Source organism: Cuculus canorus, chromosome 22 (genome assembly GCF_017976375.1).
Source record: "Cuculus canorus isolate bCucCan1 chromosome 22, bCucCan1.pri, whole genome shotgun sequence".
NCBI classification, from domain to species: Eukaryota; Metazoa; Chordata; class Aves; order Cuculiformes; family Cuculidae; genus Cuculus; species Cuculus canorus.
In genome coordinates, this window is record NC_071422.1 from 3,391,401 (window position 1) to 3,418,015 (window position 26,615).

The window sequence follows — 26,615 nt, forward strand, 5'->3', positions numbered from 1 at the left end:
GCACTGGGCGCATCCTGCATCCCACAAACCACGCTGTGCTCGGAACAGCATTCAGACCCTAAGAGGTCACACAGCTCTTCCCTTCCACAATCCAGCTAAAACCAAAACAGCCGGAGTATTGACATCAGCTGGAAATCACGTTGGCTGAGGAGAAACAAGTCTAGAATTTAAAATGAATTATTCCATTGGTCAATCCCCCATCCCCCATATTTTTAAATACTACACAAGGATGTTCACTCAAATCTCGAGGCTGCGGATGCCTGCGGGGAAGCTGTGACATCACTGAAGCAGAGCAACATGCTGCATTGACCCCGTGCACTCCAGCATGTTCGGACCTGGCCATGCTGCCCCCTGCTCCTCTGTACCAACAGAAAACTCTCCTGGGACACAGCTCCTCTCCCCTCATAAGGCCTAGAAAGGCAGCATGCAGTGATAAGCTCTGATTTCGAACTCTCAGACACAAAACTGACACCAGGCACTGTCTGCTCCCTGCTGCCTGTGCAAATATTCCCTTCGGTCTCTTTGAAAACCCATATATTCCTGTCCCCATTCAGGGCTCCAACACATCACCTCAACTCAAGCCTAAGCAGCACACACGGTATTTCCTCCTCACTCACGTGGGGATGTCAGAGGCTCTGGAAAGAAATCTGTCTTCACCGTATTTGGTACTGCTCACAGGGACAGAATAAACCCTGATACAGCTCTTCTACCTATCTGTATTAGCAATGAGTCCCTCAATATGACATCCGAGAGCACCTAAATAGCAATGAATCCCTCAATACGACATCTGAGAGCACCTATTGAGGCTACAAGTGGTACAACACAACCGCTTTAAACAGAAGAGCTGTCAGTTTGAGAGGGTTTCATTTCTCACAACAGTCACCCACAGAGTTCTGCTGAGAATCACAGCACAGGCGGTACTGAAATAGTCTGAGTCTCACTAGAACAAATGCATGTTACGAGCCACACGTGCCAGTCTCAACAGATCTGTAAAAAGCAGGACGCTTGATGAAGCAAATCCTTGTAGCCACTTCCATAAAAGCTTAATGCTAAAGGGCCAGCTAATGTTTTTTTTTAACTGAGAACTTAATCACAAAATTATATCAAATACAAAAGTGACTGACAGTTCCCTATTGCTGTGAGAAATAAAGCGATACACAAGCTTCTCAAATGGAAGTGTACCGTGACAAAAGAACATTTGTAGCTGTTCCATGCTAATAACAAATTCAAAATTGCCTTACCTCAAGCTTTGTTCTCTGGATTCCTGCATCTTGGCTTTTTTCACCTGCAAAGACAAATGCATTAGAGACACAATCATACAACTAACCAGAGCCGTCCTTGACGGGATCCACACATGCAGACTTCTGTTACCAGATCACCCCTGGTTACTATAGAGTTCGCTTTAGGGTTTAAATACAGAGCGCCTTGCGCTGAACTCCAGAGCTCACCTGCGTAACCATGGGTTCTTCATCTCAAAACAAGCATTTTCCTAGCTAGAAAATAACTGCTAAAGCTGAACGTGTTAGCAAAATGGCCATGCTATTTGAGTAAGTAACAAACAATGGGAAAAACCTCTGATAAGGGAAATCTTAGAAAAATTAAAAACAGAGACAAATTTTAAGCAAACCTTATTCTGCATAGATTCAGCACAACTGCCACAAACCTGGCTCATTCACTTTTCCCTTCTATTTAAATATTACACAAAAATATGAACTTGAATATTTTTGTGGTGAAAAATGAGGAGTTCTGATTTTCATTTCTGAGTAAGAACAACACTGCATTTATTCTGGTTTTGTAGCTGGCTGCTGGCCCCAGGATCTGTGCAGGGTACGACACAACAGAAAGCACTGCCTCGAACACGGATCCGGTTTGCATGAGGGCTGCCAGTGCTGCTTTGCAGTCCTGGGCACTGCTGGGTGACATGGTTGGTTTCCGTAGTCTTTGGAGCAAGCTGCTCCTGCAACACACTGTCTTCACTTGTGCCCACCTTCTTGCTCTACCATACAGTTTTACACCCTTCTTTCTGAAAGATGTTGAGATGCCAGACTTGCTGCTTTGGTCTCAGCTGCACTCCCAGTCCATCTCGGTCCCGCAGGGACCCGTCTCCGTGACCAGGGCCTGGGAAGGTGCTGGGTGCCCAGTTGCAGGGGTTACAGCCCCAATTGGGGTGCAGCAAAGCCAGGCTGCTGCCATGTGGGAAAGCTGCTAGCTTAAATGCCTCACCATGATATTCAAGTTTGTGTCTCGCAGGCAAATACAAGTAAAACTTCAGGAAAGTGCAATTTGAGCACAGGAGTTGAAAATGTGCTCAAAACATTTTTTAAAAAAGAAATGACTGAATCAGTAAACCACAGGTCATTCCTGTTGGGTTGGGGCAGACAGGAGACACAGGTACAAACAGGGATGCAGGCTCAAAGCAAGGGCAAAGGAGTAAGAAAACGGTAAAGAAGAAAGCTGCAAGGACCATCTCCTCTCCCTGATGAAGTCACCAGTGTTTTAAAGCTCAGTCTGCTTTCATCTTGGTCCCAGCCCTGCCAGCAGCTGCTCCCTCTGGTGTTTCACAGCAGAGCCCTACAAGCTTCATCAGCACTCATCACACACCGCAAAGGCCAAGGCGGTGACAAAAGGCTATGGCAGTGCAATGGCTGAGACATCCCAAAGCCTCCGATCTTCTGGCATTCATCACTTCACCCTGAGTGATGAGCTGGTAACACTGGCACTGACATTAACTCTTACGGTTCTTCAGCCCCACGGCTTCACAGACTTCCCCATAGCCCTTCTCCTGCCTGGCCGGGAACACACGCTACCTCTGGTCCCCAACTGCCATGAGGTCCAGGGCCTAAAGGAACTCCAGCAGTCTTTCCAACCTAAACACTACAATGCTAAGGGAAAGCAAACATATTCTCCCAGCACCGCCAGGCACAGAGCTATCAGAGCACGGCCGCTGCCACCCTGGTGCCCCTCAACTCCTTTTGGCATCCCTCTGTCGTGCAGGAGGTGCTCCAGCTCTTCCTCAGGACTCTGCCACCCGTTCCTGAGCAGGGACCTCAGCCACCAAAGGCAGCTCAGGCACCAAACTGCCCCCAGAGATCTTAAGGGAAGGAGATGGAAAAAGAATAACATCAGAAAAAGTAGCAGCAAACTGCCACACTGAGGATAAAAATAAATATATATTTATAGTTAGCAGCTTGAATTTTAGATTTCACAGCAGGAAAGCTGCTGGTTCCAGTCAAATACTCAAGAAGATTTGGCTTCTTCAGTTCAGTAGTGGGTTTTTGTAACATGGAAGGTAGACAGAGAAATCAGCTCACCAAAGAAAACACCCACCTCCCTTCTCTCCCAAAAAAGAAGAGAAGTTTCACAAGTTTTATTGATGTTTTCATTATGAGCAGAAAGGAACTGCTGTCCCTAAAACACCTCTCAACAGTCAGGGCTCCAGCTCAAGGCCCCGCTCGGCTGACTCTGGTTTCTGGACTGGAACTTCTATCTTGATGGATATCTACCCTGTGAGGCCACTGTGCCTTGTCTTTCAATGGGAAATCGCCCACCTCCGCTAGAAACGTGCCCTTGGGGTGGCACAGAGAACACGTCTGTAAATGATTTTTCCTTCAAGTCAACAGTTCATTTCATTTGAACAATCAGTGAATCTCTGGGAAGGGTTTCACACTCTGAACAGCTCTGGAACGCGGGATGGACAGCGTGTGAACGCAGCAGAGGGCAAACGGAGCAGCAGGTTTGCACTCCAATCTCTTGTGTCCCTGCCTGCCCTGGAGCCTTGGCCAGGGCTCCTCTCTGCAGCCTTTTACAAGAAATTCTCCCTCACATCCCCATGCGAAGCAATAACATTTATAAAGTCTTGAAACCTCCGTGGGATGCAAACCCCACTCCTTGCCCATCACTAATCCCTGCCATTCCCAATACAAACTTCAGCGGGAGGGAAGAGTTTAAACACAGCCCTTCACGGCTTGGAAAGCATTTCCCCCCTCTTCTACCACACCTTATAAAACATATTTAATGCAGGAACAGCACCTGGTAACGTTAACTCCAGGTTGGTGTTCTGGGCACAAGGAGAGAGTGCTGGAGTGTTGTGCTCCCAGCTGAGCCCCTGCAAAGGGCCCCTCCTCATCCTCTCCTGCACAAAGGCTGTGGAAATCTCTTCTTGTGGTTTAGAACAAATTTCTTGTTGTGGTTGCATGAACTTAACAAGCTTTTGTGTGGATAAATCACGAGTTAGCAATCTATATGTGTATATATATGCATTTGAAGATAAAAGTAGTAATAACCTGAGCATGCCATAAATGGTGTAGTATAAGAGGTGGAATGCTGTGGTTCGACTTAAATTAGAATCAGTTTTCTGACTTTAGCTCAGTCTCATCTAACTAACTTCACTTTCTGAAAGTTCACTGCATGTTTTTTAGTGTTTCTGTCTAGCACGGATCACATGGGCACTGGGATGCAGAAAGGCCAGTGCTGATACTTATTCCTACAGTAATTAAGGCCATCCTTGAACTGGTGGAGCCTTAAAGGGAAGACAGAGAAGAGTGGCACCCGCAGGGATGGGTGACTTCATATTTTTGCATATATTTTATTATTTTCTTGCTATTTTCATTATTATTTCATTAAAACTGTAGTTCTGGTTTCTAACCCGCAAGCCTTTTCTTCTCATTTTCCTTTCTCTGAGGATGGAGGGGGAGGGAACCGGGAGCCCAACTCCTCAGTTCTAGCTGCCAAAATTGCTGGGACTAAACTGTGACACCTCTTCAAATGCCTCTATTCAGCACATGGTCCTCTCTGAAAAATTCTGGAGATGCTCTGGATTTTTTTGTCCCCTCTCAAGTGACAGGATCAGTTTGCAGAGTTTTCAGGCAGGAGGAAGGTATTCACTCTTTTTAAAAAATTAAAAATAAAATAGAAAGGAAATGAAGACAAAAACAAGGAAAGAAAAAGATGTGGTCTGTCAGTGATTCCAGTTTCAGCTTCAGCACCTTCAGATATTAACTCACTAAGCTGTGCTAAAATGAACAACAGCCCCCTGAGGTGCCTCTGCTCCTGCCTCTGCCCTTGTGTTTCTCATTTCTCTCTGTTTGGGGCCTGGGTCATTTTGAAAAAAAGAAAAACAACAAAAGTAAAATAAAAGTTCAGTGACCCATTCGAGCTGATCCCTGCTCCCAAACCAGAAACCCCTCTAACTGAAAGCCAAAATTATTCTTTGTGCTGGAAAACTCTGTTTCTGCCCCAGATCTTATCACACAGAATCACAGAATCACCAGGTTGGAAAGGACCCATTGGATCATCGAGTCCAACCATTCCTAACACTCCCTAAACCATGTCCCTAAGCACTTCATCCACCCGTTCCTTAAACACCTCCAGGGAAGGTGACACACCTCCAGGGAAGGTGACGAAGTTATATTAGAGTAACTTTCAGTACGTAAAGAGGCTCCAGGAAAGCTGGGGAGGGGCTTTTGATCAGGGAGTGCAGGGATAAGACCAGGGGAATGGTTTTCAGCTGAAAGAGGGGAGACTGAGATGAAATATTGGGAAGAAATGTTTTGCTGTGAGGGTGGAGAGGCCCTGGCCCAGGTTGCCCAGAGCAGTGGTGGCTGCCCCATCACTGGAGAGGTTCCAGGCCAGGTTGGATGGGGCTCGGAGCAACCTTGAGCCAGTGGGAGGTGTCCCTGCCTATGGCAGGGGGTTGGAACTGGATGGGCTTTGAGGTCCCTTCCCACCCAAACCATGGGTTTGATTCTATCTATGATTTTATCTACCACAGTTGGAGTTTAGTTGTATTTATAGTCAGAATCAAAGCAGAAACAGAGCTTTCCTCCTGACACGAAGGCAGCAGTTGTTCTGTGCCCAACCCCAGCGCTCAGAATGGCACTCCCAGCCTGACAGTCTGAGGATACCCAGGAACGCCCTCACTCCCTGCCAGATGGCAGCAAGGCCATGACTTGAGGGAGCAAACGCTGCCCAAGCCATTGGAGCTTGGGGCAATGCTGCTGGGAACGAAGGAGCGTGCGCAAATCAGAAATGCACAACTTTATTGCAAACACTTTGCAAATTTCAATTAATAAAACTCTTCAGCCCAACCACAACCACTACTTTTTCTCTAATGTTTTGGGTCTCTCTGGAGCCTTTCCCAACACCGTGCTCTCCCTCCCATGACTCTGGCTTACTGCCGCTCAGATGAAGTCATTCCAAACAGAGAGCAGCCCTGCTGATGTCCGCGAGGACTACAACACAATTTCACCATTCCTTATAAAAAGGAGTTTTTTGTCACTTTTCTAGCACTAAGGATTAAATAAAGTATTGCAAAAATCAATTCCCTGCATCCACAATGCATTCAGTGAGTGAGAATTCCTATGCAGGATTACTTCTAAAAATTAATTCAGAATAATAACTTATTATAAAATAATAATGTTTTTGTCATGAGAATGTCAGGAGGGCTCTGGCGATCACTGCCCTTCGCTCTCAACCTGCCCTGGCCATTTCTGTTGTCCAGCACCACGTTGCACACAGAGGCTTTTCTAAGACTCGAAAAGGAAAGAAACATTCCAAAAGCAAGGACAGAAGACAGGGCAGCCCCAGGGGCAGGAAATTCAATGCTCATAAAAGATACCCTGTGCACAATTGGACCCGTTATCACCATCACCCTCAGCAACACAAGAAAGTGACACCACTTCTTTTTTATTATTTTTTAATGCACAATACACAGAGCTCAGCCCGAAGGCTCCTCTCCAGCGCCTTTTGCATTCAGGTATTAGCAGCTCGCCACAAACATTATTTATCGCAGTAATGTACTAATCTTGTTCCAATGATTAAGAACAGCAAAATCATTCAGGCAAGGAAACCAGTTTGTACCCTATCAGTGCCGAGCTCCCAGGCTGGTAGGGTTTTCACTTCAGTTTCTTTTTCTTTTAATGAGGAACATTCACTTGTTTCAGGAATGCTCTCCTCCCGCAGGAATGTGCCACTGTGCTCCTAACACCCCCTCATTCTGAACTCTGATCTCTGACTGACTGACCGCAGCAGGTACTTAACAGGAATTGCCAAGAAAACCGTTATCTGAAAACAACAAAGGGGTTTGCAAAGAGGATGCTTCCATGTACTGAAAACTAGCAGTGCCTCGTCTCTCACATCCTGAAGAATAATATTTTCTAAGGGCAGTTTTCATTATATACGGATGTGATCGCAGATATTTCATTTTTTAATACATGCATTTAATTCATTTTTAAATCTAACAAACACCTGGAGCTCAAATTCCATGGTTTTGCTGAGCAGTTTCAGTCTGTGCACATGGGTTCAGGGACAGGAACTGCACATTGTGCAGTGCAATGTTCAGAGCAATTATACATTCCCATTTCCACCTCTTCCAACTTTGCCATAACATTGCATAAACGACATTACAATGTATTTTCTAGATAGTTAACTGAAGAACACAGAATTCTTACATTAAAGAAGCATCAAGACCTTTTCAATAAGAGCATTACCAGACTGCCCAGCACAGCACTTGTGTGCACTGGAAAAGTCTTCACAATTAACACTGCCTTCACTCTTGAGGTCACTTGGCCATTTCTTGTTGAGTTTGCAACAGCTCTGATTTGGGAACATAACACGAATACAAGCTTTTTTGCTTAATTCCTATGCTAATATGGTTTAGATATAGAAATTTAGCTTTCTATCATACTGTAGGAATAACTGGTTTGCCCCAAACTCCTGTGACGTGATGTTAGCAGTTACTGATAACACAGACAGCACTGCAAATGAGTGAGATGCCTGGGCAGCAATGTTTAACTCAAGACATGCTCCCCCACTCAAAGACATGGTTAAATGATGAGTTTAAGAAACACTTTCCACCTATGGAGCTGATGGATCACAGGACCTTTTCAGGACCTCCAGCACAAGAATCAAGGACCACACACACTGTACTAACCTGCATGCTGACTCTGCCATTAAAACAGTGAATTTAAATTTCTCTAGAACAGGCTTGAAACAGTTGGAGTTTCTGAGTATAAGAAGTAATTGTTTTTACAGAGAAGTTACAGAGTTTAAGCATACATAACTATTCCTTTTATTAAACTGCCTGTATGATAATAGTAAATAGTACAACACATATTACTAGCAGCAAAATGATCTTTTACCTCTAGATAAATATACTAAGTACAAGCCTTACTTTACGTTATTAAATAAAATAACTGTATACTGAATTTGTGAGAGCACTAATTTGTTTTCTATTTTCTTAAATTCTTTGCATGTTTTTAAATGTACTTACTGGTTGTTCGGGTAAGTCTTGTGGCTCTTCCATGGGTATTACTATTTTAATGCTTAAGTGATTCAGATCGTGTGTTCCTCAGCAGTCTTCAAAGCCTGTCAAAAAAAGGTGTTCACAGCTTTATGTACTTTTTGGGGGGGCTTATCATTTAGGCTATCAGAGAAGAGTAATTGTTACATATTCCACCCACAAGCTTTCTAAACTCGTGTTGCCATCTCCCAAATAAAATACGAAATTCATATACAGAAAGATTTAATAAACAAGGGATTTAGCTTTAAGCTTCAAGATACAGACTTTTTTACGCACGTGGCACATTTCTACATTTACTTCTACCATCCCGACTCCAGAAGCTAATATATCAATCCAACATGTGCCCATGAGTCTAAAGACACTTTAAATGATCAAGCCTGGTCTACTAGGTCAGTAAACAGAGTAATTCAATCTAACCTGTTTTAATTTAGAACATTTATATAATGAACAAAAAAAAATCAGGACAAGACCGCACACCTGTTTACTGCTTATTGACAAATTCCCAAAGCAAGTTTATTATTTCAATTGCACTTTTCAAAAAGGGAAGTTTGATGAAAATTTCTGAACTCAGTTTTCTTTTGGAAGCTCCGTAACTCCGCAAGCGCCGAGCCCTCGCACACTGAACCACAGCTGCTCTTCCCAGGGCTTTATAGCTATGAAAATGAAACTTTGCAGATTGCTTCACAGCCTGATGCATTTTTGCAACTTGCTGGGCAGAAGATAAAGGCATGATCGTTCCAGGGCCAGCCCTGCTGCTCGAGCGATGCTCACGAACAGTGACCCATGCACTCGACTGCTCTTCTTGCAGCCTGTCATTCATTCACCCCAGCCTCTGACCCCTCCTGCCCAGCTCTCGCAGCGGCCTCACGGGCAGGCACCTGCTCTCCTGTCCCGCAGAGCCAGCTCCTCCACACACACAGAGTATTACCACACGGCAAGCAGAGCTGAGGTGGGTTAAAGCAATGAGGAGAAATGCTAAAAAAACACGTGGTGGCTTGGATGAAATTAAACACAGTGCTTTCGGTGCAGGGGTACAACCTAATCCTGCCCCAACAGCCGTGACAGCACTGCAAATCCCAGTGGAGATGTGAAAGATGTTCACCTGGCTCTGCTTACTCCCTGCCTTTCTGCTTTCTCATCCCATTTGAAGCACTTAGGCACCTCCACATCATGAAACCATCCGCCATGAAGTGATTAAGCAAGTTAACAGAAACAACTTTCTGGCGCCCTGAAAACTGCAGTGATTTCCCCAGCCTGGCCCCCGCCAGACCTACTTAAACTCCCACACGTGCAGCCAGCCGGCGCGCAGCACCACGTGCCGAGCATAGGGATGCCCTGCAGCCCGGACAATTGTACATTCACCGTGAAAACGCAAAGGATTTCCTCCCCCTTATTCAAGGGCAGGTGAAGGTCTCACATGTCAGGATAAAACTTCATCGAGGGTCTGAACATTTGCCCAGGCTGCCTCCCCCAGCCACAGTCACTCGCCTCAACCACCTTCATTGCAAATCAACTGAATTGACAAAAAATCTCTCCAATAACTCAGGTTCTTCAGAAATTACTCTTGTTCACACCACACACAGGAAAGTGTGCAATACAAAGTACCACTGTCATCATTCTAGTTTTCCCTCTATCAGTTTTAATTGGTTTTATTTTAAATATAAAAGCTCATTTCCTTTCTATTTATTGTAGGAATAACAGAGACGAACCAAGACTTAAGAGAAACTGTGGTTTTCAAAGGTTATGAGGAGTGTGGAATATGAGGGCCAACAGCAAGAATATGTGAAATCTGACAGGACCCATCCTGTCCCCTGTCCTTCATTTTCGTTACTTGACACTTGTCTGATTTCTTAGAAAAACCCCAACCTAAACTCTTAAGTGTGAAAAAGATTTCACATCACACTTTAATCCACACAGCAGGAACTTCCCATTCCACACTTAGTTTAAAAGTTCTAAGCAGCTCTTTAATTTTGTTTTTGAGAAGGATATAAATAATGAAATAGACGGAAAGCCTCCCAGAGTCAGGTCAGAATGTGTTGATTACATTTGTGAACAAAACACTCTTCCCAAACGAGTGGAACACCTTGAAGCACCTGGAAGCAACGAAGGGACCAAAGCTGATGAGCAGTAACCACCAGCCTGGATGGAGGGTGAGAACTTGAACCTCCGGTGGCACTGTGCTTTCTCCTAGAGAGCCCTCCATACCTTCAGCAACAGCAGTGTGGGCAGAAGACACCTTGCAAAGACATGCGCACAGCTGGTGTTACAGAGAAGTGGGCAGGACAAGCAGCAGCAGCATTTCTGGGTGCGAGGGATGTGATTCCCTGGGATGCCGCTCAGCCAGGGCTGCTCTCCAGCAAAGGCTCCCTACCCCACCAGCAGTTTAAGCTGCTGCTGAAGGAAGGGATCCTGCCACTTCTCTCTCCTGCATACCTGGTACCCCTTCCTTTGCAGCCACCAAGAAGCCTGGGTGGCTGAGCAGCAGCCTGGAGCTGGGATCAAACCACCTTTGAAGGAAAAAACAATTGTCCCCCAAGCACCACCTTTCTGTTCAGAGGGGTCAGCCCCGGCGCCAGGCAGACGGTGTGCAGGAGCCAGCAGGGTGGCAACAGGCAGAGCACCAAGTGGGGCAGCAGGACGCCCCTTTCTAGCAACACCCAGAGGAAAAGAAACCACGACTTTACCATTACTTTGGCAAACCAGAAGATATGAAGCCACAGTGATGTAAGGCACAGCAGCCTTTCTATCTGCATCACACCCCCAGTCACTAATTTCACCTGAGGATCAGCCACACGGCTTCTCGTGCCCAGCACAGAAAGCACTTGGACCACGAGCAAGGCCAGAGCCTCGCCTTGCCATGGCCTCTGGGAGCAGGGAGAGGAGCTACAGGGAGAGCCCGAGCGACGCTGCTGACAGCTTCAGCACCAAAGGCTCAGCGAGTTGGATCCAGGGAGCATCTGCTGTGGCCATGCGCGTTTCCCTAACAGCATCCTCTGACATGGCTCATCCCTGCCACTGCCCACCAGGCAGCTCTGGCCATGGGGCAGCCCAGCCTGCCCTCCGGCACCACCGGGCGCTGCAGCCACCTCCTCTCCCAGAAGGAGGCCACTCCGCTCCGACCCATCACCCAAGGCTTGAGTTTCCAAAAAACAAACCCAGCACGTTGCATCTGCTCAGCGGGAGCTGCCTCAGAGTATTGTCTTACTTCAAAGCAGCTCGCCATGAGCAAAGGTGATTTTTAAAAACTGAAGATAAACAACACTGTTTTTTTTTTAAGGCATTTCAAATCTCAAAATTAGATTCTTAAATTACATATAACCCAAGGCAGCTGCGTGTCAGATACACTTATCACCCAGTTCCTATCACACAACATTTTAAAACCAGAAGCAACCACAGCAAAAGAGATATCACAGTAGCCCTGTGCTATCTTCAGTTCCAGAGAACACAAACTGCACTCGTGACAGTAGGTACCACTGCATCCGCAGACAGGAGAACAGACCTTACTGTTAGTCCCGCTCCCTGGCCGATGTAGAGCCACCACGTCCCACAGGGACCAATGCCTGCCAGCCTTGGGAGAGATCAGTCACTGGCAGCCCTGGGCAGCTGAGGCCCAGGCACTGTTTCCATCTGTGTGTCAATTTATTTACTTATTTTCATAAGAGGGAGGTCTGAAAAGCCGATTTGGGTGGTAAGAACTGTTCTGGAGGCCACTGGGCATGGGAATGAGAAAACTCACACAAACTGTGACCCAGCAGAGCAGTAGCAGTAATGACATCAACACTCAGAAAACTGAGCCAAGACTATGCTTCTGAAAACCATAGAATGACAGACTGCCCTGAGTTGGAAGGGACCCACAAGGATCATGAAGTCCAACTCCTGTCCCTGCAGAGGACAACCCCAACATTCACACCATGGGGCTGAGAGCACTGGCCAAATGCTACTGGAACATTGTCAGGCTTGGTGCCGTGACTGCTTCCCTGGGAGCTGTTCCAGTGTTCCACCATCCTCTGGGGAAAGAACCTTCTCCTCTCGTCCAACCTGACCCTACCATGGCACATCTTTCTGCCATTCCCTTGGGTCCTGTCATTGGTCACCAGAAAGAAGAGCTCAACGCCTGCTCCTCCTCTCCTTGTGAGGAAGCTGCAGACCAAGATGAGGTCTCCCCTCAGCCTCCTTTTCTCCAGGCTGAACAGATCCAGTGACTTCAGCCACTACTCACACGGCTTCCCCTCTAAACCCTTTACCAACTCCATGTCCTCCTCTAGATGCTCTCCAGGAACTTTAGATCCTTTTTATTCTGTGACGCCCAAAACCATCCCCAGCGCTCAAGTTGCAGCTGCACCGGTACAGAGCAGAGAGGGACAACTCCCTCGCCTGGCTGGCGATGCCGTGCTGGATGCACCCCAGGACACAGCTAACTTTCTTGGCTACCAGGGCACTACTGGCTCATGGTCAATACTGTACTATTTCCCCTTTATGGGGTGTTCTTATTTATCCATTGATAATTATTTTGTAGTATCTGAATTAAACAACACTTTCCATTTAATCTGGACTTGTCTTGAACGGCCACCCTGGTTTAATTCCAACTTGTGCAGAACAGCAACGTAAAACATCAGGGACAGGCATTTTGCATGTTTTATTTTGCTTGCTCAATTTGTGAAGATAATTATCTAAACTCCAAAACAGAAGGCATCAAAGCAGAGGAATGGACTGCACAATCGCACAGATCCGTTGCCTGCCTCCTGCTCTGCACGAGATCGCAGTGCCAATGATTGCCCGTTAAAGCTTTGGCAAGCTACGCAGTTTCTTGCACTGAATCCTGTTTTAAAAATCCTGAAACACAAAGTCTGGCTTGGTCAGGCTCTCTGGAACTGGAGACTGGATATCATCTCTGACAGCTACCCGCTACTGGTATCAGGCAAAACTGCTATTTACTTTCACTCTGTTCAAGCCCATCTGTCTTGGCTTTGAATATAAAATTTCGGCTGGGGAACAGATCTTCTCTTGAGCTGCAAATAATTAAAGTCAAGGATACTGCGGTAAACCCACCAAGTAGTTATTACACTTATTAGAATAAAAGCTGTTTGAATACGGTTTTATATTGCTTTCAAATAGCTGTTATTTCCCTAAGATCAAAGCTTCAGTTTGTGTAATGAAACTATCTACTAGACAGAAAGTTAAAACAAAATGGCTTATGTGCACAGTAATGTAATCTATGTAGTTATTGCACTTCTTATTTACTCCAGGGCCACTACCTTACCGCAAACAGCGGTAAAGACGGGAATTAACCAGCAGCAGCATTTAAGCTTCCCCTATTTTCCAGAGGAGTGTTTAATGTTCATCTATCCCACACTGGTCCACTGCGCATAGGGATCGGAGAGCGCAGTCCAACTGATTGATGCCATTGCCCGATGCAGCAGGGTTTTTCCTTGCAATGTGCTTTTACTTCGTGCCTGTGGTGATTTGAGCTAAATTAGAGTCAGTTTTCTGACTGTAACTCAGTTTTGTCTAAGTAACTTCATTTCCAGAAAGCCTACTGCATGTTTTTCACACAGTTTCTCTCCAACACTGATCACACAGGGCACTGGGATGCAGAAAGACCAAAGCTTATGCTTATTCCTACAGTAACGGTCATCCTCAAGTTGGTGAAAAAAATCAGTTGCACCTGTAGGGAGGGGTGGACAGGAGATGTGACCCTAAACTGACCAACAGAGGATTCCATCCCATATACATCGCGCTGGATAAAAATGAGGGAGCACAAGGGCCTCGTTCTCTTCTGCAAGGGCAGATATCCAGAGAGACTCGTCTGTCTGTTTGCCTCTGATCCCAGATCTGTGCTTTCCTAAATCTGGTTCCTGAGCCCAGCTCCCTCCTAGCCGTGGATCCTCCCCCGGTGTCTGCTCTGCAGCATTTGTGATGTCCATTCATCGAGGACTGGGGACATGATCTCAGATATTTGTAAATATTTTATTACTTTCTAGTTATTTCCATCATCGTTATTATTATTTAATTAAAACTGTAGTTTTAGTTTCCAACCGGCAAGCCTTTTCCTCTTATTTCCCTCTCCCCTTTCCCTGGGGGTGGGAGGGAGGTATTTAGGAGCCCAACTGCAGGGCCAGGGCTAAACCATGACCACACCACTCAGCTCATGACAAACCAGTGCCTTTGGAGAAGAGCGGGAATGTGCTGCATCCCCCTCCCTCATTTTTTTTTATAGATTTAATTAAAAACAACCCAAGAAATAAATAGAAAAAGTGAAGAGAGTCAAACTGGCATTGTTCTGCACTGCACACATACACAGAGCTTTTTATTCCAAAGGTTTATGATTCAAGTTTTAATCATAAGGAAAATACACTCGCAGCACATTCAAGGCTGGCAGTGACCTGTGTGGCTCTGCATCAGGGTATGAGCAACAGGGGGGCATGACCACCGTCCTCCACCAGAAAGGCTCTTTACAGTTTCATTCTTTCCTGCATTTCAACATTCCCATATCCAACCGTGATATTATTTCATCCACTGAGGTGCTGAAATACTCCCCATTGGTATTCACCATTGTCAAAACAGCATCCTGCCTACACGGAGCACGTAGACCCAGTCCGCTGCCGGCTCCCACAGGATGCTGCATGGGATTTGGCCAAACCAGGCACTCCCTAAAGGAACAGCACAGCCCAGGAGAGAAGGTGATCTTCAGGGACAGCTTCCCCTAAAGAACAGTCCATCCTAGCACACAGGGAATGAGCGGATGCAGGTTTGGCTGGACAAGGACCTCCTGACTGAGCTCCAGAGGAAGCACACAGGAGGGGGAGCAGAGCCCAGATACAGGTGAGGAATTCCCCAGAACCGATGAAGCACATCGCGTTTGGAAGCTCGGCTGGCTCACACCTGGCAGGGGATACACAGGGCAATAACACTTTGAGGGCTCCTGTGAGGACACCGGCAGCAAATGGCCAGGAGTAGTGCTTGTTGGATGCTGCGCAGAGCAGGCAATCGCTGCCCAAGGTCACAGGAAAGGCTGAAGTACTCAATATCTTCCCTACTTCAGACTTTACCATTAATGACTGCTCCAGGGCCTCCCAAGTCCTTTTGCCTCGTGGCAGAATGTGGAGGAAGGCAGTGCCACCCGCCACAGCCCCCAGGAAACGTCCTTGCTCCAGGGCTTTGGTGACCTGGGCTCAAGGCCCAGAGTGTGCAGTAGTGACCCTGGGGACAGCCTATCCTGACAGCTCTGCCACTGGCTCCAGCCAAGGCCACAGCTCCCAGCCTCACCAGCTGCCTTCAGGCTGCGGCTCTACCTTTGGCCCCCACCTGAACTACAGACGTGACTCCAAAGCTGCCTCACCATTGATCTGGCTGACAACCCCGGCTCTTGTCTTAACCCAGCTGCCCTGCTCACCCTGTGGTCCTGAGGGACTGTGCCCTGGCTGGGAAGCCACTGCTGCTGCCAACCTTGTTATCACACTCAGCGTTCCTCCCCTTAGGACCAGCCTGTCCCTGTTGCTCCCAGACACCTACAATGGTAAAGAAGGGTAAAGTTAGAGGTCACCTGAAGAAAACTGGACACACACAACTCCGTAAGATCAAACAAGATGTGGAAGAAGCTGCTTTTTGTAATTTTTGAAAAGTCAAACTCAGTCTGGGATATGACTGACAGCTGCAAAAGCGCAAATGTCACCTTGACACAGGGAGATGCAGGCCAGTCTGACTTGCCTCAGTGTCTTGGGGACAGAGTGTGGAGCAAATCCACACACAGAGCATTCACACACACATGAAGGACAAGAAAGTGACTGGGAACAAGAAGCAAAGGCAAATGGCATCCGGCCAACCTGACTGCCCTTTCTGATGCAACAATACGCTCTGCAGAATAAAATCATAGAATCGTTAGGGTTGGAAGGGGCCTTAAAGATCATCCAGTTCCACCCCCCCTGCCACGGGCAGGGACATCCCACTAAATCAGGCTGCCCAAGGCCCATCCAACCTGGCCCTGAACACCTCCAGGGATGGAGCATCCACAACTTCCCTGGGCAACCTGTTCCGGTGTCTCACCACTCTCATGGTGAAGAAATTCTTCCTAATGTCCAGTCTAAATCTGCCCCTCTCCAGATTATACCTGTTCCCTCTGGTCCTATCCCCACAAGCCTCTACGAATAGCCCCTCTCCAGCTTTCCTGTAGCCCCTTCATGTACTGGAAAGTCGCTAGAAGATCTCCTCTGAGCCTTCTCTTCTCCAGGCTGAACAACTCCCAACTCTCTCAGCCTGTCCTCACAGGGAAGGTGCTCCAGCCCTCCGATCATCTTTGTAGCCCTCATCTGGACCCATTCCAACAGCTCCATCTCCTTCTTACTTTGAGGATTCTGAACTGGGCACAATACTCCAAACGGGGTCTCACAAGAGAGGAACAGAGGGGCAGAATCCCCTCCCTCACCCTGCTGGCCACGCTGCTTTTGATGCAGCCCAGGACACAGTTGGCCTTCTGGGCTGTGAGTGCACACTGCCAGCTTACATCGAGCCTCTCATCGACCAGTACCCCCAAGTCATCCCCCCACCGTGCACTGAAAACGGGGATTGCCCCGACCCGGGTGCAGGATCTTACACTTGGCCTTGTTGAACCTCATGAGGTTTTCAGAGGCCCACTTCTCCAGTCTGTCCAGGTCCCTCTAGATGACATCCCGTCCTTCTGGTATGGCAACTACACCACTCAGCTTGGTGTCATCCACAAACTTGCTGAGAGTGATAAAGATATTGAACAGCACTGCTATCGGTACAGACCCCTGAGGGACACCACTCGTCACATCTCCATCTGGACTTCGAGGCGCATTGACCACTACTCTTTGAACATGACCATCCAACCAGTTTCTTATCCACCGTACCATCCACCCATCAAATCCATATCAAATCCCAATTTAGAGAGAAGGATGTTGTGGGGGACCACGTCAAACGCTTTACAGAAGTCCAGATAGATCACATCCATAAATAAATAAGAGAGCTATAAACATACTGTATCTCGTTTTAGTAATGCAGAGTCCTTCAGCATCCTTGCAGCCACACTGGGCAGGTATAAATTATGTACAGGCTACATGGTAGAAGAAAAACTGCCTGGACCAAAAGGTTCAGGAGTCTATGGTTACAGGTCTACAACCTGACCAGTGGCTGGCAACCGAAAGCCACCCAACCCACATGAGCTGAGAGTAGACACAATATTAACATCTCCATCATGACCACCGCAACAGTACAGAACAGACCTTCAAAACCATATGCAGGTAAGATCAAACAGGAGAGGTGCAGCCCAAAAGCCTGAAAGGCAGTCCTGCAATTCAGGTGGACTGGGACACGCTGGAAGAACAGGCTGGCAGGACCCTTGGCAAGTTCAACAAGAGTTGCACCATGTGCTGCCCTCAAGATGGAGCAACCTGATGCAAAAGGACAGGCTGAGAACACACTGAGAGGTCACAGTTCTGCAGGAAAGCAACTGGAAATGCTGGTGGACAAGAAGATCAACATGAGCAGCTGTGAATCCTGGCAGCAATGAAGGTTTGTCTCAAGCAAGGCTACAAGGATATCATAGGGAAACACCCAGCCAGACTCAGCTTGAGTGTCCTGAGAAAGTGGTAATGGTCAGAAACCACAACAAGGAAAATTCCAGTTCAATGTAAGGAAAAAATTATTTACTGGGTGAGTGGTCTGCACTCAAAGAGAGGCCCTGAGAGGCGGTGACACGTCCACCCTTGCACATTCTCAAAACGCTGTGGACAAGACCCCGAGAACACCCCACCTCCTGTGAGGTCCCCCTGCAGCCCACATCCATGCTCACACTAGACACAGAGAACCTCTCCTGTGAGCCTGGGGAAACCCAGCTTCCTTAAAATAACCTTGTCAAATGTTTTCTGGAAATGAGACCCATTGCTCCTCCCTGCCCACATCCCTGCAGAACTCCAGAACATTAACTGGAATTTCCCTTTATAGATCCATGCCAACTCTTTTTCAATGGAGTGTATTTCCCAGTTAGTAGTGATTTTGTCTTTTATAACTCTATCGTCTTATTCCTGCTGGAAGTCCCTTGCGTGCTGTCCCAGGATGTCCTCTACAGCCCATCTTTAGCAGTAACAGTCACCCAGCAGTCCCACACACTCGCCACCTGCACTCCTGCTCTTGGATCTACAGAATGCGTTTCTGCAGCTCTGAGCCTCCTCCACAAAATGCTCTTCAACTTCCTTCTCACCCTTTTTAATGCTCCTTTTACATTTCACTTGACGTGCCACAATTTTTCTTGTTCTCACTCGCTGTACTCTCCAATTTTTAAATGCTCCATCCATCCTTCAGGATGGCTCTAACCTTTCCCACTGAGCCACACGGGGATTTTGGGGGAGAAACCAATCCCTTTGCTTTCAATCGTGCATTTTTGTTTCTGACACACTATTTTTTAAACTGACTCCAAGCTCCTTGTAGGCTGCTCACTTTTGGGGGAGATTTTTTTTTATGGTTTGGGCAATTTTTGAACTGTTTGATTCATTTTTAGATACTTTATTTTCCTAAAAAGATCCATGTGGTGCATGGTGCAACTCTTGTTGAATTTATTTTCTCTGCTGTCTCCTTCCACTCAGTTATTTCCAACTGCGCCGTGGTTGCTACAAGCCATCCCACTGTAGCTTAAACTCGGTTCTGTGTACTACAGCACTCTGAAAAGCAGATTCTCCTGTCAGTTTATTTTAATCTTGGTTGCTGAAGGAAGCGGTATTCACCGAGTTCGCGCTGCTCTCTACCTTGCCTCCCGATGAGGCAACAAGAACTGGTTGGTCTCTGTCCAGGCAGCTGAAATCTCCCACTATAATTCTCCCAAATTTGCAGCTTCTCTGATCTCACCGAATAGCTCCTGATAGCTATCACCATCCTGATCCAGAGGCGGCCAGGACAAGTCTAGTAGCACATTTCAGGTCTGGGATTTCCACCCATACAGACCCAACAGCGCTTCCCTTTCCCTGTGTGTGCAATGCTGTTGCCCTTTACAAAACCCTTTCGCGAGTAGAGCCCACCTCCTGCTTCGTACCTCACCCCACCTCTGCTGCACAGCCAGCATCCACACAGCACCACATCCCAGGGAAGAAGTCTCCTTCCACTGCATCCCAGGGAAGAAGTCTCCTTCCACTGCATCCCAGGGAAGAAGTCTCCTTCCACTGCATCCCAGGGAAGAAGTCTCCTTCCACTGCATCCCAGGGAAGAAGTCTCCTTCCACTGCATCCCAGGGAAGAAGTCTCCTTCCACTGCATCCCAGGGAAGAGGTCTCCTAATCACACTTAAAAACCATTGATATGATTACAGGCTCCACAACCAGTTAATGCTCTTGTGTCACAAATCACCCAAAAAAACTCCAAACACATTCCACTTGGTTTCAACAACTCCTCACTTACAAGTTATTGTGCGATCAACAGGCATCAAACAAATGCAGATGTAGATGGTAAAAGATTCTTGCTACAGGTCACTGGCAAAATCCTGTGCCCTATTTGCTCTTGGCAGGTCAGTCAAGTTTCAAATAAGAATTAACATCTCACAAATGGAAGCATCATCTCCTCAGTAAGGTAAAACTTTGGCAAAGAACTGTTTGATTTTTTTTTTCTCCAAACTTCTCTTATTCTACCCCAAAGTTCCCATTTCTTCAAATTCTCTTTTTCTTTCATGGTAGTTCAGGTCCTCCTCAGTATGAATCACAATTAACATGTGATTAACTCCTCTGCTCTGCTTTTGTGAAGCCCCACCTGGAGTCCTGCATTCAGTTCTGGAATTCCCAACATAAAAAGGCTACAGACCTGTTGGAATGGGTCCAGAGGAGGCCACGGAAATGACCTGGGGGCTGCAGCACCTCTGCTGTGAGGACAGGCTCAGAGAGTCAGGGTTGTTCAGCCTGCGGAAGAGAGGGCTCCAGGGAGACCTTGGAGCAGCTTCCAGTACTGAAGGGTGATACAGGAATGTTGGGAAGGGGTTTTTCACAAGGGCCTGGAGTGATAGGAAGAGGAGGAATGGCTTTAAATTGGAAGTGGGAGGATTTAGATTAGACAGTAGGAAGAAATTCTTCACAATGAGGGTGGAGAGGCACTGGCACAGGGAACTGGGAGGTGTCCCTGCCCATGGCAGGGGCTGGAACTGGATGGGCTTTAAGGTCCCTTCCAACGCAAACCATCCTATCATTCCACGTCCTACCAGGGAACAGTTCACGTGCAACCACTGAATCTTTGAGCTGAGCCCGTGTATACTGTGTATCATTTTTCATAAAAGAGAAGGTGCTACTATTTATTCACGGTCAGTGCTTCCAGCTTACCTGTGCTCCAGAGCAGGACAATCGGTAAAAAAAAGCCACATTCAGATGCACAACAATAGCACCAAGTTTCTACACAAGCCTCAAAAGATCTTGCAGGCAGGACAACAAGCCTTTCACTGTAAAAACCAGATGCATACTTCCTATCTCTTCCCTGTTCTCCTTCTACCTATTTCTGCCACTTTCTTGCTCTCTCATGGCGTTATTTATCCGAATTACCTAACTGTCATGCTGGCCATTGCATAACTTTGTACATTTAGCCCATACAAAATATTTTCAGTTCAGGAGTGCTCAAATATATCAGCTTCTAAAAACAATGACTCATTCCAATCAACAGCTCTTCTCCAGAAAACAAAAATATACTTCTAGGCAACAAAACGGTGGTGACATAACCTTTCAGGCTTTGGATTTGTCCTACTCAAATCTTTTTCTTTACTGTAGTGGAAGGCAGCTTTGGCTCCCTGCACTCTTCCAAGTCTCCCTCCAGATGCAGTAAAGAGAAGTAAACCAGATCTTCTAACCTTCTGGTCTGTGCAAGTGTCACTTGATTCCAGGAGGAAACAAACAGGATTGTGAACATCTCTCCATCACTATGAATAAATACATTTTCTTCAGAACTTGCCATTGAAAATAAATCCCTAACCAGACAACACAAATCCTAGCAGGAATGCTGCTGTGTGCCCATGTTTCTGATGGCCGCAGAAAGCAGGGAATGCAAAACGAAAGTGGATAGATGAATGTTCTTGTTCTAGTAGGATATTTGTATTTAGCTGAGTTGTGGCAACGTACAGCATCGTGCATCTACATTTTAGCTGACAGACACTGCAGCTGTCAGCTAAATTCAGTATTATCTGCCACCTGGGATGGGCAAGGAACACAGGCACAACCCATTTCCACAGCTCCTGGAGCCCTGGGAGCTCTGTCACTTCTGCCTGTGCGTCCATCCCCAGCTAAACAAGAACCCTGGAATTAGTTTAGCATCTTCTCACTTACCATATGCCACAGGCAACCTCTGAGAAAGAGCAGCCCACAGTATTTTCTGCTGCCTTTTATCTCCAAAATCCCCCAGCGCCCAGCATTCCCCACGAGGCTGGGGCAGTCATCTTCACCTCAGGCCAGTTCCAGCTGATGGATCTGTAAAACACTCTCCCACTTTTTACTGCCCCCACTGGAAAACGAAGCCGTACGACAGACCCTGGATTATGGCAGCAGTTGAGCGAGAACTCACACTTTCAGTAAAGACCAATTCTATCTGTTTTTTTATAACAGTATCCCTGAAAAAGGTCACTTCAATCAGAGATTTGAGAAACGTACTCAGCAACTTAGTGCTGCTTCTTCTTCAGCATAAAATTAAATTCTTTAGGTCCTGGAAAGCTGCTACACAGACTGATAGTTCAGAGAATTGCCACACAACTTTTGCTACTGTATTTTAAAATGCTGAGAGCTGTGGGACAACTGACTCATAGGGACTTTTTGGCTTTCTTCAGGTCAGGCAGGAGTTTGTAACTTGGTGTTGGTTTTTTAAGCCAGGAGCATTAATGCCTCCTCATATCCAGAAAGGTCAGAGGCTTGGCATGGCAGTCAATGACTGGATAGAAAGAAAAAAAAAACCAACATAGGAGAAAAAGAATTAAAGCTTGTGTGTCTTTATAGTTCTCCAGAACACCAGCAAGATAACAAAATAAAAAAAAAACAAAAAAAAAACCCAGCCTCTGTTCTGTTTGAGTCCCTTTATCTCCCTGGAAGGCCAGCTCCGTTCCCTGTACCCCAAAAGTTCTGGGTGGATCAGAAACAAGGATTTCAAGCACACAGCATAATCAAGGCAACAGCTTCCGAGACGTCAAGAGCTCTAATAAAGGTATTGAACAAAACATCAGACGCATCGCAAATGGGACTGGACTTCAATGTGAAGCTTCAAAGCCTTGAACAGACAGGGTAGTTTCCGGGACAGTGTTTTCCCCACTAAGGATATAAGAGCAACTATGCCTTTACCACAAAAAGCAGCATGGGGAAACTTCGCTAGGAAAGCAGTGACCATGCCTACTTGAACATTCCATGTGGTTTTGAAAACAACTTCTACTTTCTTTCCTGCTCTGAAGAATAATCATCTATTTTTTCAAACAATCCTGGTCCTGAAATTGCCTTTTTCTCTCTGACTGTCTTAAATAAATCATAGTTAAGGAAGGATTTCTTTAGCTCCCTCAAACAGAATACGGCAAAAATCTGTCATAGGAAAGGCATCTGTAGGAGACTCTTTTGTAAAATCTTCAAAGCCTCAAGTCACCCATGGCAGCACGATATTCACAGAACTATGAACCATCACCAGGTTTAAGGCTTTATGTCACACCCCAGTTGGTGGCTTTCAGGCAAACAGCACTGTCAGGATTCAAACGCAAACAGTGCAAACTTCAAGACTCAAAAGGAAGTGTTTAGATGCAAACACTGCAGATGGGTTTCAGCTGAGGAAGAGTTCTCTCTGCAGAGCTGAAGAACTGCTCCATCCCCTCTGAAATTAGGTTGGCCATATCCTTAATTCCAATAATAAAGAGCTTGCTTCCTAATTATCCAGCCCAGTTAAGGGAATGACCGGTGACATCAGGAGAAGACAAGACAGCAGTGCCTGGTGTGTAGATCATGATGACACCACGCACTGAGGAGCCCACTACGACCTGCATGTTCTGCCCACAGCACTCTCCCAGACACCAGGTTTGGGTAACACACCAGGAGACCTGACCACTCACAGCTCCACCTGCACTGAAGCTCCAAACACGGCTACGAGAAGGCAGAAGGGTTGTGCAGGGACGCTGCAAGAAGACAGAAAAGATGTGCAGGGACGCCCCCAGGTGATGGAGCGCCTCCGACCTCAGCATCCGATCACTGCCAGAGGGGCCGCTGCTGAAGAGCTGCTTGTGTGCTGCCCTTGGAATAATTGAACAATTTCCAGGATGAAAAAAAAAAAGAATAAATTAAGCATAAGACAAAGCAAGGAAAAGCTGGAAAAGACCTTCGTCAACTTACGGCAAACCAGTGTGTGTCACGGGCCATCGTTTAGGTGACCAAACTGAACTCTCAGGAGCGGCTGCCAGAGAGGGTGCTGGCTGTGGGTGGGTTGTTTGTAGGCGCAGCTGAGTGCGAGTTCATACAGAAAATGCCAGTTGTTAAATCCTGACATGACTCCATTCAAGTCCTCAAAAGTTTCTTGTCAATCTCCATCCTGACAGCTGCTTTCTCATAGGGTTTTGCAGACCCAGAACAAGTTTTAACATTCTTTTTCTACAAGGAAAAAAAGGAGTGCTGACTTGCAGGGAAGGGAAAAAGCTCCTGCTGCTGAGAACCGAGAACACAGGCATCGAGTGCTGTGAGCCCTAGGCATTGGGGATAACGTGACTTGCACATGAGATCATGCTCCTTGCTAGGCTTGTCATTCCATTAAAAAATGCCCCATTTCACCACATACGGTGATCGTTCAGCTCAGAACAGCCAGGAAACAGCATGTTGATTTGCTGCAGAGGTACCAACCCACCGACACGGGGTCCTGCACTTGGGGCACAACAACCCTGTGCAGTGCTACAGACTAGGAAAAGTCTGGCTAGAAAGAGAAGGACCTGGGGTAATGGTTGACAGCGACTGAACATGAGCCAGCAGCGTGCCCAGGTGGCCAAGAAGGCCAATGGCATCTTGGCTTGGATCAGAAATGGCGTGACCAGCAGGTCCAGGGAGGTGATTCTCCCTCTGTACTCGGCACTGGTGAGACTGCACCTCGAATACTGTGTTCAGTTGTGGGCCCCTCACCACAAGAAGGATGTTGAGGCTCTGGAGCGTGTCCAGAGAAGAGCAACGAAGCCGGTGAGGGGCTGGAGAACAAGTCTGACGAGGAGCGGCTGAGAGAGCTGGGGTTGTTTAGCCTGGAGAAGAGGAGGCTGAGGGGAGACCTTATTGCTCTCTACAACTACCTGAAAGGAGGTCGTGGAGAGGAGGGAGTTGGGCTCTTCTCCCAAGTGACAGGGAACAGGACGAGGGGGAATGGCCTCAAGCTCTGCCAGGGGAGGTTCAGGCTGGACATCACGAAAAAATTTTTCATGGAAAGGGTCATTGGGCACTGGCAAATGCTGCCCAGGGAGGTGGTCGAGTCATCTTCCCTGGAGGTGTTGAAGGGATGGGTAGACGAGGTGCTGAGGGGCATGGTTTAGGGAGTGTTAGGAATGGTTGGACTTGATGACCCAGTGGGTCCCTTCCAACCTGGTGATTCTATGATTCTATGACACCAAACACAAAAAACCCATTTAAAGTGTATTCTGACATATTTGATTCAAAACTCATTCAACATGTGGACATTTACAGAGCAAAGCTTTGGGAAGCTATAAACCCTTCTGACGTCACTGATTACTCAGGAATTACTACAGCTATTGCCTACATCTGTGACAGGAAAGTGACAGTTTTCCAGCCCTGGTTGTCACACACACTACGATGTGCAGTTACTAAGGTGCCATGACTAGTGCTGAGGCTGCACAGGCCGAAGCTGCAGGCAGGCACCGAGCAGTGACTGTGACAGCATGTGAACTGCTAGATCTTTACCTCAGCACCTTTTAGACACAGAGCAGCAAGGCTGTACCCACAGATCACCATCTACGGGGCAAAAACTGGCCTGCGGAGCTGCACAAGGAGGAAATACTGCACCATAAGGTGATTAAAAAACCCCCAAACTCTGAAAGGTGGAGTCTGACAGGCCAGCAGTTTCGCAGCCTGAGGAAGTTACTATCTCCCTGCATTTTTAGAAGTAGCTGATTCTGAAAATAGTGACTTGAGACACATGCATTACCACGACTCTTGACAAAACCTATCTTGTTCAGCATCACAAATTCAAGATAATGTGCCACAGACATAATTGAAGGAAACCAAACAACAGAGGTAGATAACGATAATCGTAACGATCTTATCTGAATCAGTCAGGTTGACTCTCAGCAACCAGCTGGAAGTAACGCCGCTCTGGATGAAGAGCATCACTGAGGCAGAAGCGACGCTGGCTCCACGCCGAGGGCACCGTCCCCAGGCTGCCCGCCCCGCGGGCCGGCTCCGCTCTGGATGCGGTTCAGCCACGCCATGAACAGAACGAACGGGGCACGCAGTTCGCGCTGGATCCACACGGAGTTGCAGGGACTCCAAACGCGTTCCCAGGCCCGGGGTCGCGCAGCGCAGCCGATTGGACCCCACCGCCGCCGGTGAGGCCCAGCTGCGGGCGGCCCCGCCGAGGCCACTCGCCCCTCCGGGCTCCCGCACAGGGGCCACGCAGCCCCCACGCCCCGGGGCGGCTGATGGGGCGCCGTGACCGCCGCACCCCTCGGCTACCGCCCCAGCGGTGGGGGCGGAGGAGAACACCTCCGGATGGCGGAGCCCTGCGGCCCGGGCCTGCCCCAGCCCGGCCCTGCACCCCTGGCCCCCCTCGGCCCGGTCCCGCCCCGCGGCTGACAGAAGAAGAGGAGACACCGCACGGCCGAGCTGGCCTCAGCGGGCACTTACCGAGAGGCGGCACCACAGCCGGGCCCGGCGCGTCCCGCGGCAGACATGGCACCACCGGCCCCTCCCCGCCGGAAGCGCCGCGCCGGAAGTGACGGATAGGCACGGGCCGGACCTGGGGAGCGAGGCCGGGGCTGTGGGCGGGGCCAGTGATGAGCGCGCGCCTGGCGGGGGGCGGGAGAGAGGGCGGGACTGTGGGAGTGGGGGTGGTTTGTGGGCGGGGTCGTGGGCGGGGCTTAGGAGTAGTCTGCGTGGGTCAAAGAGCATGGGCGGGGCCTGAGCTGGGTCTGTGGGCGGGGCCCCAGGCGTGGGCGGGGTGTGGGTGGGGCGGGGGGCGGGGCCGGTGCTGGGGGGCGGGGCCGGTTGGGTTCCCGGTTGGGTTCCCGGGGCTCTCGCCGCGCGGCTGCGGGCGCTGAGGGAGCCGGGGGGGGCGGTGCCGGCCTCGCGGAGCGCAGCGCGGCCACGGGCGGGTCCTGCAGCGCGGCCGAGGAATGGCCG

General features: G+C 48.0%; 1 protein-coding gene across 3 annotated transcripts in view; it reads right to left on the bottom strand.

Moving 5' to 3' along the window:
• The window catches only part of EYA3 (EYA transcriptional coactivator and phosphatase 3), a 56,002-nt gene extending 29,760 nt beyond the window's left edge, over nucleotides 1-26,242 (bottom strand). For 2 of the 3 annotated variants that reach the window (XM_054086224.1, XM_054086222.1), the window contains exons 1-3: nucleotides 26,121-26,242; nucleotides 8,270-8,364; nucleotides 1,242-1,285 (exon numbers count right to left, since the gene is read on the bottom strand). In XM_054086224.1, coding sequence (XP_053942199.1) covers nucleotides 1,242-1,285; nucleotides 8,270-8,302 — 77 coding nt within the window. In that variant the 5' untranslated portion in view covers nucleotides 8,303-8,364; nucleotides 26,121-26,242. Of the gene's footprint in view, nucleotides 1-1,241; nucleotides 1,286-8,269; nucleotides 8,365-23,621; nucleotides 23,820-26,120 lie in introns of those variants that run through there. The other variant, XM_054086223.1, reaches the window with a different exon arrangement.
• Between the last annotated feature and the right edge of the window lie 373 nt (nucleotides 26,243-26,615).